The 19,211-nt window shown below is 35.5% G+C and overlaps 3 protein-coding genes and 1 pseudogene across 5 annotated transcripts; 2 read left to right on the forward strand and 2 right to left on the reverse strand.

Annotated features, from left to right (window-relative positions):
* The first annotated feature begins 2,725 nt into the window (after positions 1 to 2,725).
* Positions 2,726 to 5,007, forward strand: LOC104776695 (ethylene-responsive transcription factor ERF116). Of its 2 annotated transcripts, XM_010500804.2 has the most exons (3): positions 2,726 to 2,899; positions 3,270 to 3,555; positions 3,652 to 5,007. In XM_010500804.2, exon 3 carries the CDS (start codon positions 3,811 to 3,813, stop codon positions 4,657 to 4,659), a length of 849 nt encoding a protein of 282 aa, XP_010499106.2. In that variant the 5' UTR covers positions 2,726 to 2,899; positions 3,270 to 3,555; positions 3,652 to 3,810; the 3' UTR covers positions 4,660 to 5,007. The 2 variants fall into 2 exon arrangements, with proteins under 2 accessions (XP_010499106.2, XP_010499105.2); XM_010500803.2 differs by lacking the exon at positions 2,726 to 2,899 and having other exon boundaries at positions 2,908 to 3,555.
* Positions 5,008 to 5,392: 385 nt separating this feature from the next.
* On the reverse strand, positions 5,393 to 6,287 carry LOC104778883 (tetraketide alpha-pyrone reductase 2-like; annotated as a pseudogene).
* A 459-nt stretch (positions 6,288 to 6,746) lies between these two features.
* LOC104776697 (uncharacterized) lies at positions 6,747 to 8,792 on the forward strand. The gene is made up of 8 exons (XM_087507246.1): positions 6,747 to 6,783; positions 6,934 to 7,101; positions 7,193 to 7,326; positions 7,419 to 7,499; positions 7,585 to 7,828; positions 7,918 to 8,249; positions 8,381 to 8,436; positions 8,520 to 8,792. The coding sequence occupies exons 1-8, from the start codon at positions 6,747 to 6,749 to the stop codon at positions 8,530 to 8,532; spliced, it is 1,065 nt and encodes a 354-aa protein (XP_087363372.1). The 3' UTR covers positions 8,533 to 8,792.
* An 868-nt stretch (positions 8,793 to 9,660) lies between these two features.
* LOC104778884 (tetraketide alpha-pyrone reductase 2-like) lies at positions 9,661 to 11,260 on the reverse strand. Of its 2 annotated transcripts, XR_015591243.1 has the most exons (6): positions 11,104 to 11,260; positions 10,818 to 10,999; positions 10,553 to 10,741; positions 10,317 to 10,478; positions 10,035 to 10,215; positions 9,661 to 9,955 (listed from the first exon to the last, which is right to left on the reverse strand). XR_015591243.1 is itself a non-coding variant. In XM_087502343.1 (2 exons), the coding sequence occupies exons 1-2, from the start codon at positions 10,136 to 10,138 to the stop codon at positions 9,814 to 9,816; spliced, it is 246 nt and encodes an 81-aa protein (XP_087358469.1). In that variant the 5' UTR covers positions 10,139 to 10,223; the 3' UTR covers positions 9,728 to 9,813. The 2 variants fall into 2 exon arrangements, 1 of the variants encoding a protein (XP_087358469.1); XM_087502343.1 differs by lacking the exons at positions 10,317 to 10,478; positions 10,553 to 10,741; positions 10,818 to 10,999; positions 11,104 to 11,260 and having other exon boundaries at positions 9,728 to 9,955; positions 10,035 to 10,223.
* Positions 11,261 to 19,211: the final 7,951 nt, after the last annotated feature.

The following is a 19,211-nucleotide window of genomic DNA, read 5'->3' on the forward strand; positions in this document are numbered from 1 at the left end:
TATTAAAGTATGGTTTGGTCATGCGCCATGAATATGAATGTGAATATGCGTGTCCCTTATCATATACGTCTCCAAAATATAGACAATTCGTATTGTGGTATTTTCAGCAGACCCCACAAAACAAAAAACTAAAATGATAAACTTAAAAAGTAATAATACATATATTTTGTGGACGTTCTACCACATACTTTTTCAAAAAATCAAATTTAAGATTCAGAAGGCAAAAACACATGTGGAAGGAAAAATCAATATCCATAATTTATTTTTTAAATTAATAGTTTCTTCCGGACATATGTTAAGACTTAAAGACTCTTTCAACTAGGCTTTGCATTTTGCTTTTAAAAAAAAAAATTCTTTGTTAATCCGAAAATCGAAATATATCAAACTTTAAAAAAGACCAGCTAAAAGATGAATACTCTATATGATAAATTACTAGATGAACTTTTTGACAGAGTTATATTATATATCCATATTTCAAACAAGAAAACTAATTTAGGCTTGCAATTTTTTTTTAATTAGTTTTATGGTTCATTTTGCTCATTAGGAAAATAGATAATATAAGTATATTACCAAAAAAATGCATTTTATACACATGAAAAATACTTCAAATTATTTACTATATATCTTGTGTGTTGTTGTAGATTTTTGGTTACAAAGGTAAGCATAATATATCATGAGATATTTTTCAGAACTATGCAAAAGATCATAAGGAAAATTGGATCTTTCAAAATTGAGAAAAGAACATTATTGAAGGATCAAACAAATCATATAATTGTTATAATGAAGGGTTTCAATTACCAAACTAGTAAAAAACGGAATATAGCGCTCACATAAATTTGTAAATTATTTAGCCCATGAAGGCATGCATAAGTAATTAGATTCAAAGTCAACTATGATACTAATTTTACAAAAATATTTTAACAATGAGATTTTGGAAAATGGTGCAGGCTTGGTTTGTTTAAACCACTAAGATTTGAAATTTTGGAGGTTAATCAAAAATTGCTTAAAGACGCACACAACATGGTTTGTTTGAGAGTTTAGAATCTTCTTCTAAGCTTTAGCATGGTTAAACAACGAAATTAGTGGATTGTATGCCTAAAATCTACAAAATTTGTTTTTCAGTAAGGTTGCAATAATAGCTAATAATATTCATATACCTTAAAATATAAATACTTTTTAGATATTATATTTTGAGAAAAAAAAAATTAATAATAAGCAATGGTCCAAACAATGGACAACAAGAAAAACAAAGCTTAGAAGATAGGGTTTTTAAACAACGGACAACATATAAAATTTTAAATAGTCTTTATGAATTTTATATGTTGAGCTAAAAAAACAAAATTATGTTTTTAACAATTTAGAAAAGTTAGTACAGCTAAATTTATCAAAAGAAATCTTATATAATAAAGTAAGGTTTCATCAATCTCATGCTATAAATAGCTGACAAGTGGCATTATATTCTTTCGACATATGTCATTACTTTTAAATTTAAATACATAATTTTTATATTAACTAAATATAAATTTATACTAAAAAAATATTTTATCTTATATAATAAAAAGTAAGGTTTTTTCAAAAACCATGCATTAAGAAACTAACAAGTGGTGTTGTATTTTTTCGACATAAGTCATTACTTTCAAATTTAAATATACTATTTTTTATATCCACTAAATTTAAATTTAAATTTATAAACAAAATATCTTATCATTTTTCAATGTCTTTTTAGTAAATATATAAATTAAATTTGTCAGGAATTAAAGAATACAATACTAATATTCAAAAGATCAATTAATTTAATTCTAAAGTAATATCAAGATATAAAAATATTCAAAGATTACAATATTAATTTGTTGTTAATAAAATTAGAATATTTATTTCACAACTTTTATGTCAAAATATAAATTCATTTTAGTCTAAATGAATTCATCATATAAAATAATTTAATTCCAAAATATTGAAATATGATATATCACAATTTTGTGCTGAAAGATCATTTATGGCTAAAAGGTCATAACTTCAAAATTTAATAATAATCACAATCACAATTTATTGTATATTAATTCTTTAAAATGTAACTCCCATAATGTTTGACAAAAAAAAGAGTAAAAACAGTCCTCATATTAATACACTTTAATGTATTAATTCCCACACAATTTATATTTATTATTGAGATGTAACAATATATAAAACCCATGATGTTTGACAAAAAAAAACTTGAAAACCTTTCATGATACTAATGAAATATTATTGCATAAAAAGTTATCTATAAATATCAAGTCAAAGTCTTCATCAAACATCATATTCTATATCTCAAATAATATGTGTGAAAAAACTAATTGCTTTATTTCTAAACTAATTTGTAATTATTTTTTGGGTACATATATGAACGATTAATGTTTAAATATTCAAATTTTAAACTAAATAAAAAAAAACATAGAATGAAGTAACCACGATAGAGAGAAAATAGTTTTGAAGTGAGGAAAAGAAAGAAATAAAATTTACACAATAGGGATAAAATATAAAAATAGTTTCTAAGTGAGAAAAAGAAAAAAATAAGTTTCTTTTAATATGGAATATAGTTTTATGCATTCAAATTTTTTTGCTAAAAACAAATTATTTTGAAAATGTGGAAATTATTTAGACAGGTGTCAAAGGCTCTAGTAGATAATATGTATTACATACTCCCATATAAAATAGATAATTTGTTTGAATGATTCTACTCCCAAATAAAAATAAAACAACAGAGGAATAGTTCTTTTCTTTTGACCAGCACTTAAACATACTTAAGAGAAAATTAAGGTAGTGACTAGTGACTTACTATTAGTTAACCGAATATAAAGAGCTTTTCTATCCTAAGAGTGAGAGAAACAGATAGAATTTCAGAAAAAGCTCCCACAAGGTAGGTGAAAGATTTTTCTTTTTTTATCCACAAACTCTCTCTCTCTCTGCATTTCTCCGCAAAATCATTAATCAAATAAAATCCATCTCTCGTCTCTAAGATTTGGTCACTGTGACTGTAAATTTATGCTTTTCTCGTTTTAATTGGTTTCGGAGTTTTAAATCAAGAAGACAAGAACCTTTTATTACACTTTCTTGCTTCTGGGAATTAAATCACGGAACTTTCGTTTTATATATATCCGTTGGAAAATAAAAAATAAAAATCACCGCTTTTGATTTCTCTCCTCTAAGGGGTTTTAGGTTGTAGGTGTGTTTGTTTCTTTCTCTGGGTTTTAGTATTTGGCACTTATCTCTTTTCTTTTGAAGAACAGGAACAATTAAAAGGCGTGATTTTTTTTTTTGGGGTCTCTGAGCTAGTAGAAATCGGAATACCAAAAGGCGTTTGTAAACGCGACGCGGCTTTATGTCTGCTTTGTCTGAATCGGCTGTGATTTCGTCTCTGTTTCTAGTCTCCTTTACGATTCAATCGTCTCCTTCCTCGTCTGTCTTGTTCTTTGGTCTGACTCTGACCGCTGTTCTTAACGCTCTTCGCTTCTGCTCGAAACAGAGGCTTATTCTTGAGGTTCCTTCCATTTCCATGGGCTTAAGACTCAAAAGGTATGCCCTTTTCTTTCTTCTTTTATCTTCTGTGTGTTGCTATCTCTTACAGGTAAGAGTCTAAAAGGTTAAGTCTTGGTTGTGGATTTTGCGCAGGACTTGTTCTGGCGTTGAAGTATTTGGGGGTTTTCACGAAAAGCAAAAAATACCCTTCTTCATAGTTCGCTGAAACAGAAGCTTCAGCAGTTTTGATCAGAGATTTTGAGTGTTGGTTTTTGCTGTTTTCTTGGTGTGTTTTTGAATTGCGGATCAGATATGAAGTCTTCTGTGAAACCTAAGAGATTGTTGAGAAAAGTCAGTGTTATTGTCAGTGATCCTGATGCTACTGATGATTCCTCTGGCGATGAATGGCTTGGTATACCTAAACCTCGAAAGGTAAAGCGTATTCTCCATGAGATTACTTTCCTATCTGAAGACTCTGAGATGTCTCAGGATGGTGTCAAAACGTCTAGAAAGATACCTCATAGGCAAGCTAAGTTTCCTGTGGGAGTTAGGCCGAGGCCATCAGGCAGATTTGCTGCTGAGATTATGAACCCAATCACTAGAACTAAGCAATGGTTGGGTACTTTTGAAACTCCTGAAGAAGCTGAGAAGGCTTATGTTGACAAGAAGGTTGAGTATGATGCATTTGTCTCTTGTCGTTCTTCTGTTTCTTCATCGGTTGTATCAGTGACTAGCCAGTGCTTGCGTTCTCCTGCTTCTGCTTCTGTTTCTTGTGTCAGTGTTGATGATTTGTCTGAAGAAAAGACGTCTGTGAACATAGATGTTGCTGCGTCTGGTGATTCTGCCAAGGAAGTGTTTGCCAATTTCGACTTTTCGGATCTGCAAATCCCTGATCTGAGCTTCTTATCAGCAGAAGAGGATATTATGATTTCTGGTGCAAATGATGCGGGACTAGACTTTGAGCGCTTCCTTACTGCCGACTATCTGCTGGATGATTACTCTCTGCTCGATAAGGATATCAACATCAGCGGGTTTGAAAACAGCGTTCCAAGTGAGCTACCTGACTGCGATTTCACTGATATGGAACTCGAGTTTGGTGATTTGCAGTTTGCCTATGCTGATCAACTCGCGCCGCCTCTCAACATTGCTTTCGAAGAATAATAGTCAATTTCTCTCAAGACAACATACTGCAAAAGCTCGGCCTAGTTTACAACTTGTTAGCTTTGTTTTCTGTTTCCCATAACCATGATGAAGAAGCTAGAAAGTATGATACTTGCGGTCTGATCTCCTTTGGATTTTTCATTTGCTTGTAGAGCAGTCCTAAGGGAGTGATTTGTTCACTATTTGGATGTTGGTTTCACTTTCTTCAATCCTTATGTTTTTCTCTATTTCCTTGTATGCGTTGTTCTTTGTTAGTCTTCGTATTTCTTTGGTCTCTTCTTGTCCTACCTTTTCTCTTGTAATGTTGTCTATTCAGGAAATAAATTCTAGCCCCTGAGAGGTTCTACAGAGTGGGTATCTAAGTTATGAATTGAATTTGATTACTATGATTGCTTCGTACATAACAGCTGGATCGCAGGCTGAGAGGTTCAATACGCTTTTGAAGGCTGCTAATAGTGAGTGATTGTGACTTGTGTGAGCGTTCAAAAATTAAATGGAGGCGACTCTCCAAAGCGACATGCTCCACCACCTTAAAGTAGAGAGTCTAGTGTAGAGACACTGACACGTTCTCTTGTACCTTTACTTGTACGGACAGGTGCCAAGCACGTGAATCTGTCAGTCCAAAGAAAGAAACTCCACAAGACATGAGTGAGATGATATTATTTCTTTTTCAGTGTCCAAGATTGATGGGAACAGACATATTGTGGAATCATTAGGTCCATAAGATTCTCATAAAAGCTTGATCATTTCTTTTGTTTTCAGAGTAGTTCCTTGTCTTGGAAACACTTAATACAGTCATCAAACATCTCACGTAATGACTTGGAAGAGGTAAAGCCATGTTCTTTTATTTTTGTTGTGTCCAAGCTATGTGGCATATCTCTCCCTTCTTCAGTACCACATCTGTTACAAGTTTTATTTTGATACATCAGAGGCATATCTTAAAGTGTCAAATCTAGAGCACAGGATATTATATACTACATACATGGTCTCAAATGGGTATAATGGGTATTTGATTCTTAGCATCTCAATGATCTCCGACCCGTGAGCCACTGAACTCGAATATAAGATTCTTCTTGATGCTTTAATTAAGCTCTTCCATTGCTAGGATTTGTGCAGGAACTACATCGTCTATGTGCACAAACCCTCCCAGAAAATTGGGTATCTTCAACGAGACCCTAGTCAACACAAGATCAGCTCAAACTAACACAAAACTAAGTTCTATATTCTGAACTTGAAATTTAATTATGAGAGTGATTAGATTCACTAACCTTTGACAATGGACAGAAGAATTAGAGGGGAGCTTGTGGATTGTGGACTAAGAATTGCACCGATACAAAACGTAGGGATCACGACAACTAGGTTTATTATATTCCTGATCAGTTGCGATCTTCCAAGCTTCTTTCTCCCCTAAAGTCTTTGCGGAACCAAACCAAATCTACATAACATTTTGTCAATCTTGACAATGAGGAAATTAAGTTTCTCACTTTAAAGCGTTTGCAGTATTCTAGATCACTCCAATGCGATTCGTTGAGTGGAGAGACTTGTGTAGCGTCTAAACGGTACCGTATTGCGGTTGACGAAGATGTGAGAACAATCATCTTCATAGTGTTTCTTGACTTGACATTCATTATTCCACTTCGATTCGAGAAATCCATTCAACCAAAGAGAGAGGTCATACGAAGATTTTGCCTTTTACACCTTATCAATAACTGCAATTTTTTTATTAAGAAAAACTATTTGACCAAGTTTTTAAGTTTTATGTTTGGGTGTGTTTTTGTTTATGCTAGGATTTGTTTTCAAGTTGACTCGAAATATGATGACCACTTATGATCAGTTCTCAAACGGTTTTTGGAATTGTTACCGACCACCACCAATCAATCACATTCTCCCGCAAACACAAACTTTTAAGAAGACCAATCAAACACATGATCAGTGAGAAAACAAACTTTTAAGAATTGATTCTTATAAACTATAGTAAGCCCAATAAACCGAAATCCATTATAATTAAACCGCCTCTTGTCTCCCGCCATGTAATTTATAAATACACACGAATTTGCTTCAATCAAGAATATCGAAACCCTAGTCCGATGACGAGTCCCTTCCGCTACCCTGCTTTTCCCTCAGGTAAAATTCATGGCTTCTTATATATCTCTTACGGTTTCTTAGATACGATTACGTCCCCTCTGTCTCTATCTTTTCGTCTGCTTATCTGATTACTGCGATTTGCTTTCCCGATCTTGAAAATTTTGATTTTCGTTAGGTTCTATGAAGAAGGCTTTGGAGTTGGTCAGCCTATTTTTGACTTTACTGACAAGAACCCACGTCCAGCTACTATTGTTGCGTTATCTGATGGGGACCTTAAAATAACTAACTTCATACGAAGAGTTGCTGGATACAACTTACTTGAGCCTAAATTCGGTGATCTTCTGGTATCATCACGAGGTGTGTGTGTGTTTGCTCTCTCTCTCTCTCTCTCTCTCTCTCTCTCTCTAAATCTGTTTGTTGCTTGCTAATCAAGTGGCTACACACGCAGATTCGGTAGTATTACCTGATGGACAAACAGTTGACCCTCCCTACTGGGATTGCTTAGTATGCGACCGTGACCCTCCTAGCCAAGACTTTGACGAGTTCACCGCCCATCTCTCTAGTGAAGAACATCAGGAGCTGGTAATCATCCTAATCATTACAATTTTGTCTTTTATGTCTTTTTTCTAGTTTTGACCCCTCCCCCATGTTGCATTTATTTATTTTTCAAACAGAGATTGTGCTGGTTACCCGATCGTCCTCAGTGTGTACCGTCAGCTCCCCTTGATTCTCATCCGGCCTATGCTATTAGCATGGTGAGAAAGCAGCCCATGACTCCCATGTTCATGTTGTTCATGTTGACCCCATGTTCATGTTGTTGTTTTTTTTTTTTGCAATCAGCCGGGGGAACACTCCTGGGACCAGGAGCCTGTATTAACCAAAGTGCTTTGGGACATCAATGGCTGTCCTGTTCCCTCTGACTTTGATCCTCGTCTGGTTGGTCCGTCTATTAAACGGTTTTTGGAGAATTCAAGCCACCCTGGTCCTTTCAGCATCGTTGCCATTGGCCTACTGTCAGACGTCCCTGAAGATACCCTGCGAGCTCTCTCTTCCAGTGGAATTATTCTTCATATCGTCTTTTACGGTTAATATCTCATCCTTGTTCCCCTTTCTACAGTTATGGATCCTTGATGAATAGAGAGAGAGTCTCAAGTCTTTTCTTTTCTGAAACAGGTTCCTGTAGCCTTCAGCGTCTTCTTTTTGAGCTCACCGAATTATGTAAACAACCTCCAACTGATTTCATTATCATAGCCCCTCCGTCCGCTGATCTTTTCCATGAATTGAATGCAAGCCTATTTCGGGGACGTACAGCATCGCTTGAATTTTTTGAGACTCTTGCATTTCTGGGAGATACAGCAGCGTGTGAGGAGGCACTTGAGGAGGATAAGGGCAGTGAAGCGGGTGAATCTGCCTACTGGTTTTGCTCAGTATGCTGCCATGGTCATGCTTTCCAAGGCTTTGAAAATTTCATCACGCATCTCTCTGGTAGAGCACACCAACGGAAGGTAACCAAGCATCCTAGCCAAAACCGTATTGACTTGTTGTATCAATACTTTTCTTTTGTCATTTTAATTTGTCTTTACTATTTGTTTAGTCGAATCAACCTTTTGTTTCCCTTTCTTTTGTTTTCCTACAGATTTTGGACTACTTGCCAAGAGCAGAACGGGTTTCTCGTCCGGACAGAACAACCAGGCAAGTTTTAATATCCTTTCACGTTGAGATTTCTAATTTTTAGAATTCTGTATTTTTCTTAATGAAAAACTAAAACTTTGTAGCCAAAGTGCATGAAGCCGAGGACGTCCAGGAGAAGAGTACCGTATCCCTGCTTCTATTTCTAATTTAGTGATACCGACTTGGTGAATGGATTGGTCTGCTTCTTGCTGGCAAATGTTGGGTGGGTTAACTTTGATAGTACTTATGCTTATTTTCAAGTCTTTTATATATATATATATATATATAAATTAAGTTTATATGTTTAATTTCCTTTGAGACTTGTGTTAAGCATGATAGTAACCCTGCTAGTGGGGAATTGTTACATCTAAGAGATTATATTTAAGCATGTCCATCCGTTAGGATAGTGTACAAAAATGGCAATTGTGGCATATAAATAAGATGAAAAATAAAAATGATCTACGGTGTCACTTTCACCACACTACAAAGATATCTACTAGGTAACAATCATTCATACGTACCAAGTGAGCTACCTGACTGCGATTTCACTGATATGGAACTCGAGTTTAGTGATTTGAAGTTTGCCTATGCCGATCAACTTGCGCCACTTCTCGACATCGCTTAATAGTCAATTTTCTATCAAGATAAGCTTATTCTAGTTTACAACTTGTTATCTTTGTTTTTTGTTTCCCATAACCATGATGAAGAAGCTAGAAAGTATGATACTTGCGGTCTGATCTCCTTTGGATTTTTCATGTGCTTTTAGAGCATTCCTAAAGGAGTGATTTGCTCAAGATTTGGATGTTGGACTTTCTTCAATCTTTATGGTTTTCTCCATTTCCTTTTTGCGGTTTTCTTTGTTAGTTTTCGTATCTCTTTGTCTCTTCGTGTCCTACCTCTTTTTTACTCTTGTAATGTTGTCTAATTAGGAAATAAATTATATCCCCTCAGTCATTCTACAATTTAAGTAATGATGAGTTGAATTTAGTTACTATACTTGCATATATCGTACATAACAGCTGGATCGCATTTATGCTTTTGAAGGCTGCTAATGTGCTAATAGTGAGTAATTGTGACTTGTGAGCGACCAAAAATGAAACGGAGACGACTCTCCATAGTGAAATTCTCCACTACCTTAGTAGAGAGTAGTAGTGTAGAGAGACTGACACGTTATTTTGTACGGACAGGTGCATGTTTGTCAAGGACGTGACACTCAGTCCAAAGAAAGAAACTCCACAAGACATATGAGGGAGATGATATTATTTCTATTTCAAAGTCCAAGATTGATGGGAACATACATAGTTTGGAATCATTTAGATAAGAGATAACTCATTTATGTTATGAATAAAATCAATCCATAAGATTCTCACATAAGCTTGATATATAAATTTTGTGTTTTCAGAGTAGACCCTTGTCTTGGAAGCACTTGATACAGTCATCAAACATCTCAGGTAATGACTTGAATGACGTAAAGCCAAGTTGTTGAATCTTTGTTGTGTCCAAACTATGAGGCATATCTCTCCCTTCTTCACTACCACACCTGTTACAAGTTTTATTTTGATACATCAGAGGCATATCTTAAAAAGTGTCAAATCTAGAGCAGAGGATATAATACATACTTGGTCTCAAATGGGTATTTGATTCTTAGCATCTCAATGATCTCTGACCAATGAGCCACTGAGCTGGAACATAAGATTATTCCTGATGCTTTAGGCTCTTCCATTGCTAAGATTTGTGCAGCAACGGCATCGTCTATGTGCACAAACCCTCCCCTGAAATTTGGGTATCTTCCACGAGCCCCTAGTCAACTCAACACAAGATCAGCTCAAGCTGACACAAAACTAAGGACAATTTGTGAAACTGAAATGTAAATATGAGAGTGACTAGATTAATTCTCTAACCTTTGACAATGGACAGAAAATTAGAGGGGAGCTTGTGAGTTTTGGACTAAGAATTGGACCGATACAAAACGTAGGGATCACGACAACTAGGTTTAGCTTCTTCTCAGCTGCCATCTTCCAAGCTTCTTTCTCCCCTAAAGTCTTTGCGTAACCATACCAAATCTACATAACATTTTTCAGACATTCACAATCAGAAAATGAATTTCTCAATCTTGACAATGAGGAAAGTTTCTCACTTTGAAGTGTTTGCAGTATTCAAGATCGGTCCAATGCGACTCGTTGAGTGGAGAGACTTGTGTAGCGTCAAAACGGTACCGTATTGCGGTTGAAGAAGATGTGAGAACAATCCTCTTCACAGTGTTTCTTGACTTTGCACAAGAGTTCATCACATTCATTATTCCACTTCGATCAGGATCAAATTTCTCCTAAGGAAAAATAAAAAAATCAAGCAAGTTTCAATGAAAAATGGTCTCAAAACGAAAAAGTGAAATGTGGTCTGACCATATTGTTGTTGTTGTCTAGACCACCGGTGGCAACAGAAACTCGGGATGCGATGTGAAAGACTCCATCAACACCGTTGACAGCTTCGTCAAAGCTTCCTTCTACCGTTAGATCGGCTTCAAAGATCTTCAACCTTTCTTTTGCTCCTTTTAACTCCCACAAGAAACCAACCTTTTCTTCATCTTCTTGACCGCAAGATATAAAATAAAAATAATTCAAGAATCCATAAGAAACAAAAAAACTGTTGGAGCAAAAACCTGAGAATCTTTGTCAAAAAAATTAGTACCTGAGTCTCTAACAGTTAGTTGTTCTTACGGAATGTCCCGATTCGAGAAGTGACTTGATGACGTGAGAGGCTATAAAGCTTGTTCCTCCAGTTACCAAGTACTCTGCCATTTTTTTTTTTATTAGGCTCTGATTTGGTGTATTGACAGACTAGAATCATGCGATTATATGCTCTAATTTTATTTATTGGAATTCAGGTGATGTCCAATCCGGGATAATCTAGTTTATGTTTTAACTTTTTTTTGTAGTCTTTGAATAATACTTAGCTTTGGGCTTGAAGTAAAGCTAATGAACTAACTTTGGGCTTTTCTAAGTCTCAAAAGAGGTTTATGAAAAATGATAATTGTGAATGGTCTTTGTATCTCCTGAAAGTTGGTTAAGCAATCTATTGGCAGTTGAAGGTTCTCTTACACAAAAAAATTATGTGCGCAGACCTTTGAATAGATGATTAACAGCGAAGGAGGGATTACCAATTCAAGTACAGTCACAAATATGATTGAGCATGCATCTTGCCAAATTGGGGAATCTTGATGCAGCCATGAAGACTTTAATCTTTTTTTTTTTTTTTTTTTTTTTTGTGCAAAAAGACTTTAAACAAATATAGTTTGATTTTCACACCATGCATTAATTTTATCCGAACAAATATTTAACTAAAGAAGCATACTGGACTGCATATTTGTTAGGGTAACAAAAAAGAGAGAATCGAATATATATCTTCTTAGTAGTGATTCTACCACAAAAAAAAAAAAAAAAAAGCTTCTTAGTAGTGAAATATTTAAACTAATAATTTGAACTGATATAATTTGAGAAAGACAATGAACAAAATTAGGAAAACACAAGCTATTGAAAAGAAAATTGTACTAAAAGTATGAGCAACCTATCTGAAATATACAATTAAATTCTATTTAGTGTATTTCATATTGATATAACACTATTTATAACGTTTTATGATTCAATCTGAGTAAATTATTTTCTTAGGCAAAAAATTAACAATAACATATCGAAGATGTTTTCTTTTACGAGTCTTGATTACAAGATGGTTTAGTTTATGGGAAACAAAGACAAAGATCGATAGGAATAAAAAAAGAACGAAAATTTAGTCTCTTTCTTGTCCAACATTTTCTATAGGCAGAGCTTTGTTGAGTGAATCCAAAATTAACACAAAAGAAAGTTGAAGGAAAAATAAAGGAAAATGGAAGGAAAAATGTGATGCTTGTCCTCCGTTGGAACATATATTCTTCCTAACAATTTGCAATGTATCTAGTATGTCATTTTGTGGTAAGTTGTTTATCAAGTTACTACTACAAGGAACAAAAGTGCCAGTGCTGAAAGTAGAAATAACAATCGTCAACATCCCCAACCGCCTTAACATTAAAAACCAACAAATAAGAATAAACAACCCAACAGAAAGCAATCCTGCAGGAAGATTAGGTTATGTAAATGAAAAATTATAAATACCAAGCTGTCACGTAGTTAAAAAGTTGCCGTGTATATATTAACTTTAATTTAAAAATATATGGTTAGCGGCTGGTTGGTCCGACACCCCATTGATTTAGTTATGCATTATTTATCCATTATCCGTATGAAGTTATGAAGGACCAGTGTTTCATATTAGAATCGTCTACACGTGGATGGTATATATAGTCCACACCAAGAATACTATCGTCTCTGACTTTGGTGGAGAGTTTAACATAAATGATTAGACGATGATACGTCAACGTAATACCAATCAATATCATTGCTATTGTATCCCACATTCCCACTAACGATGTTCAGGCAGTGATATGAGGCGGTTTTGGAGATATCGCCTTCGGATGCAATAATTTTTAAAGCCATAAAAAACAGCTAAACATTAATTCCCACAAGAAAACCATACGTAGCTCCACTCTCTACTAGGAGTACTACAAAACTTGGATACATTGAATCGAGTTTTATTGAGTAGACATTAATGTGACAGAATTCACGTGAACAAGAAGTTTTTATTTGCTCTTCAATTTGGTGATCTTTAACATCGCCAAGTTTAGGTTGCGCATTTAGTTTTTTTTTTTTTAAATTGAGTTTAAATGCATAAGCGTAAAATTATAACTAAAACAAAAAAAAACAAAAAAAATCCATATGCTAATTTTCTTTGCTAACATTAAATATGTGCTATTATTGGTCTTCACCGTTGGTGGTATAACATCTTAAACATGAAAACATCGATAAACCAATATTATTGATCAACATCCACTATTATGTACATTTTGTATTAAAACTTTCTCTACTGTTAAATTTTGGTAACCTTTGAACTTATTACAAAACCGAACATGCATGTAAACTACTGAGTCATGTTGTAAACTAGAGAAACTCGAAGGAGGTTTTCTCTTGTCTTTTTCTTATTGATTCAATGGAACATTACATATATATAGTCAAAGGAAAAGCTCAATTACATTAGGAAGCATAAACCGACATAGACTAAGGAGGTGGTCGATGGGCCTTATGGTCTTGGACGTACATGGGCCGAGTATGGACCGTGTATGTGCCGGTTATGGATATCCACCATCCAATGTTTTACAACACTCCCCCTTGGATGACATTACCGTGCAAATGCTAAGTAGGATCTCTTTAATGCGCTTGGGGGTGCTGCCTCATTAAAACCTTACCAGGAAAACCTATTGGGACAAAACCATGGTGAAGGAAAAAGATTACAACACGCATTACTCCCCCTGTTCCAAGCATCCCTAGAAGTCCTTAAGTCTCCACATTCCAATCTGGTGCGTGAGCTTCTTGAATGTTGACGTCGGTAAAGATTTGGTGAAGAGATCGGCTGAATTGTCGCTAGACTCAACTTGTACCACTTGAACTTCTCCGGCCTTTTGTAGTTCATGTGTGAAGAAGAACTTGAACAGAATATGCTTTGTCCGATCTCCCTAAATGTATCCTTCCTTAAGCTGTGCGATGCAGGCCGTATAATCTTCGTAGATAACCGTAGCTTCCTTATCGTCGGCCATGCCACAATCTGTCCTGATATGTTGAGTCATTGACCTCAACCATACACACTCACGGCTGGCTTCATGCATTGCTAAGATTTCAGCATGATTAGAAGAAGTGGCTGCAATGGTTTGCTTCATACAACGCCATGAAATAATTGTACCACCGTGTGTAAAGACATAGCCGCTTTGAGACCTAGCGTTGTGCGGATCCGATAAATAACCTGCATCAGCAAAACCAACTAAACCTTTTTTGTTATAGTTAGTATAATATAAACCCAAATCAAGCGTTCCTTGTAGGTAACGCAACACATGTTTGATACCGTTCCAGTGCCTTTGGGTTTGAAAAGAGCTAAATCTTGCTAGGAGGTTCACGGCAAAACATATGTATGGTCTAGTGTGGCTAGCCAAGAACATTAACGCTCCTATTGCACTGAGGTATTGCACTTCTGGTCCGAGAATTTCTTCATCAGCCTTCTTTGGACCAAATGGATCTTTATCCAAATCAAGGCTCCTCACAACCATTGGGCTAGGTAATGGGTGATCTTGGTCCATATTAAATCTCTTGAGTACCTTTTCTGTATATGCCATTTGATTCACAAGGATTCCATCATTTATGTACTTAAGCTGCAATCCCAAACAGAATTTTGTCTTGCCTAGGTCTTTCATCTCGAATTCTTTCTTTAGATATTCGACTGTTTAGGTGATTTCTCCAGAGGTTCCTAGGATATTCAAATCATCCACATATACTATTATGACAAACCCTTTGGTTGCAAACTTCTTTATAAATATACATGGACTGATGGGATCATTCTTATAGCCCTCTTTGGCTAGGTACTCACTTAGTCTATTGTACCACATACGCCAACTTTGTTTCAGTCCATAAAGGGATTTGTTTAGCCTTATGCAATATTGTTCTCGAGAACCGCTCTTATCTTTGAGCTCTATACCCTTTGGTAATCTCATATAAATCTCATTATCCAGTGGACCATATAAGTATGCGGTTACAACATCCATTAACCGCAAATCCAGTTTTTCTCTTATAACTAGACTTATTAGAAATCTAAAAGTTGTTGCATCCATCACAGGGGAGTATGTCTCCTCATAATCTATTCCTGGTCTTTGAGAGAATCCTTGTGCTACAAGCCATGCCTTATATCTCAGGATTTCATTATTCTCATTTCTCTTTCTTACAAAGACCCATTTATGTCCAACTGGCTTTATATTGAATGGTGTCCTTAAGATCGGACCAAACACATTTCTTTTCTTTAATGAACTTAATTCCACATCGATAGATTCTTTCCATTTTAACCATTCTGGTCTTTGAGTGCACTCTAAAATGGACGTGGGTTCATGATCCTCATTTATTTCAAGTGCTACCTTGTATGCAAATATTTCATCGATGTCGACATCTTTTCTGTTCCATTGTATTCCAGACATGATATAATTGATTGAGATCTCATTATTATCAATACCTTCAGGACCTTGAGGTTCAACGTCCCAAACCTCATTCGGTACCATAGGATTTTCCGCGGCCACGTCTGTTATCTCTTTTACCTCGGTTTCATTTGCACATTTCTTAGATTTTCGAGGGTTCTTATCTTTGGAACCTATTGGTCTACCACGTTTCAAACGGGTCTTAGACGTTGTAGCAACTTTCTTATTGTGTTCCTTTCGAAACATCAATACGTACTGGTGCATTACAAGCTGGTATGTACGATTTAGTTACTCTCTTTGGGTCAGCAAAGGAATCTGGCAATTGATTAGCTAGCTTTTGTAAATGTATAATTTTCTGGACCTCTGCATCACAGGCTAGAGTCCGAGGAATTTGTCAATTTAAGGATGTTTGATTCCATGTTATTTCTTTGACCAGCTTGTCTTTCTCTCCACCCAACATAGGAAATTCGGATTTAGCAAACTGACAATCCGCATATCTAGTCTTAAATAAATCACCCGTAGTAGGCTCAAGATACTTAATAATGGTGGGAGAATCATATCCAACATATATTCCCATCCTCCTCTGAGGTCCCATCTTTATTCTCTGTGATGGTGCAATCGGTACATATACGACATACCCGAATATTTTTAGATGGGATATGTCTGGCTCATGACCCGTTAGTAATTGGGATGGCGAATATTTATTCTCACTAGATGGCCTGATGCGTATAAACTCTGTTGCATGTATTACTGCGTGTCCCCAAGCCGACACAGGAAGTTTCGACCTTAGGAGTAATGGTCGAGCAATCAATTGGATTCGTTTAATGAAGGATTCAACTAATGCATTTTGTGTATGGACATGTGCCACACCATGTGCCACAGGGTGTTCCACACTTCCCCCATGGGCATACAACATTCATTAAACGCTTGGGATGTAAAATCACCAGCATTATCTAGACGTATAGTCTTAAATGGAAAATCTCTTTAATTACTTTTCCTGGTGATGGCCTTATAATGAGTTTCCCTTGTGTACATGCCACACACGTGGGATTTTTAGGGATAACTCGTCTCTCTTTAAGAGTGTGCCCATTTGAATTTAATATCAGCATACGCATCATGTTAGAACCCGGATGGCCAAGCCGGTCATGCCATAAAGTGAATTGTTCATTGAACATCTTTTTCATTGCCAAATTAGCCTCTATCATATTAATCTTAGCATGGTAAAAACCAGTAAATAATGTGGGTATAGTCTCTTAGGATTTTCTTAGATCCTTGAGTGGTTTCAATAATGTATAGGAACTCTTGGTTTCCTTCACCCTTAGTTTCAACATGTAAACCATTCAAACGAATGTCTTTTAAACTCAATAAGCTCCTTTTGAGCTGGGTGAATATAAGACATCACTTAGTTCAAGATGTGTGCCTGGTCGTAGCCTTCAATAAAACTTGTTATACCGCTATTGTGCTATTGTGCTAATATTGTCATTTTTCAAAATGAGATTATGCAAAATATCTCTTATCATTCAAAATTGTGTGGCTTGATCCACTATCCACCACAATCATATTCTTGTCCTCAGCCATTTCTCAATATGGACAAGAATTATGTTTTAGCCATAAAAGCATAACAAATGCATATTTAAAGGTAATAATATAATTGAATTTAAACCAAAATCATAATTCAATAAAATTCAAAGCATAAAACATAGAAATTAAACTAAGACAATTTTAAATTTAATTATCCTCTCCTAGACAATTTGAAGTCTTATAATTCAATTGGTCATCATTCTCATGGTTGAAATCTTTTTCACCATCGAGATGAACCAGATTAGTTTCCGGATTCTTTTTCAAACTCTCTTAATATAGATCAACAAGGTGCTTAGGAGTTATGCATGTCTTTACCCAATGATTTTCCATACCATATCTATGGCAAGTGGAATTGGTCTTATGTTGCTGTTTAAATTGCTCGCGGCCTCTACCCCGACCACGGCCGAAGCCGAATCGGTTTCCACGGCCTTGACCACCAAAATTGTGTCCTTGATAGGTCCCACGACCAGGACCACCACATCCACTTCTCCCATGGCCACAGCCACACTTGTCCCTATGGACATAGTTAGACTCTTTAGTCTCTTTTGGCTCTTTAGGCTATTTAGGATTTTTCTTGCTGATATCAAATCGACTTTGTGGGCTTCCGGTAATGGGACAGAACCAGGAGGTCTCATTGCACTGTTCATTAGCAACAACTCATTGTTTTGCTCAGCAAGCAGCAAACAAGAGATGAGACTTGCATAAGTTTTGAAACCCTTTTCACGATACTGTTGCTGAAGCAGTATGTTATTGGTGTCAAAGGGTGAGAATGTCTTCTCTAGCAAGTCTTCCTCAGTAACCTCCTTACCACATAACTTAAGGATTGAGACTATCTTAAATAGCTCTGAGTTATACTCATCCACGGTTTTAGAATCCTGGATCCTTATGTTTTTCCAATCAAATTGAGCCTTTGGTAGGAGCACCGTCTTTTGGTGTCCATATCAGTTTTTCAACTCTGTCCAAAGCTCAAGAGGATTCTCTATTGTAAGGTATTGGTTCTTTGAGACTCTCAGCAAGATCATGGAGTATATTCAAGATCGCCTTATATCTATTTTTCTCAATGCAATTATTATCATTCTCAATGCACTCACATAGGTCCTTTGATTTCAGGTTAATCTTAGTATCCAATGCCCATTATAAAACATGCACCCGATTATTATCATGCGGTATTTGAGACCGAACCATGCAATTATTTTAGTCTTAGGCCATGCGTTATTTAAGACCGAACCATGCCAATTGTTTTAGTCTAGGCCATGCGGTATTTAAGACCGAACCATGGATTTATTTTCGTTTGGGACATGCGGTATTTAAAACCGAAACATGCCGATTATTTTAGTAGATAATGTCTTGTTTTATTACATAATTTCGTGGCCTATATTATGCATGAGAACAGTCCTAGATAAACATAAGATCTAGCATGCAATAATTTTCTTTTATTAAGTTTTTCCTTTTACTAAGGTTTTCCTTTTCCTATAAAATTTCTCTTTTCTTAAATTAGGATTAGGACAAAGTTTTAGGAAATATTTTCTAGGATTTTAGGATAATGTCTAGAATTAATTTGGAATTTATCCTAATTTTGTTTTGATCTTTCATGCAAAACATATAATCAATTCCGATTTTAAGTTCTTAGATTTAGGGTTTGATTTTAAGCAAACAAACACCAAAATCGGATTCTAACAACCTAGAACAATCAGTTTAATATTCTCTTTTATGAATTTCAAATTTAGGTTTTAGTTCTAAGGTTCTCATGCAATTGAATTCAAGCAATCAATCAACAATAACAATCAGATTTAAACATTGCATAATCGGTTTAATTCTCAAACAATCTAAGCAGCCTTAAACCTCATAACAACCGATTTTAAAGTTTTAAAGTTTTTAGGGTTTTAGGGTCTAAAGCTTAGGGTTTTGTTTGTTGATTGTTTACTTGTATATTTTAGGGTTCCATTAGATTTAAGAGATCCGGTTTGATTTCATAGGTTCTAAGGGGGTTTGATTATTGTTTACCTTCCACCGATTTAGGGTTGACTGGAATTGAACCAGGAGCTAAAGACCTCGGTTTTACTTTTAACTTGATCACGAACCTCGGCCAAGGTAAGAGGAAGAACCGATCACAAACACAGGT

This window comes from Camelina sativa, chromosome 3 (assembly GCF_030686135.1).
Source record: "Camelina sativa cultivar CO46 ecotype springtype chromosome 3, ASM3068613v1".
In the NCBI taxonomy this organism is placed as follows: Eukaryota; Viridiplantae; Streptophyta; class Magnoliopsida; order Brassicales; family Brassicaceae; genus Camelina; species Camelina sativa.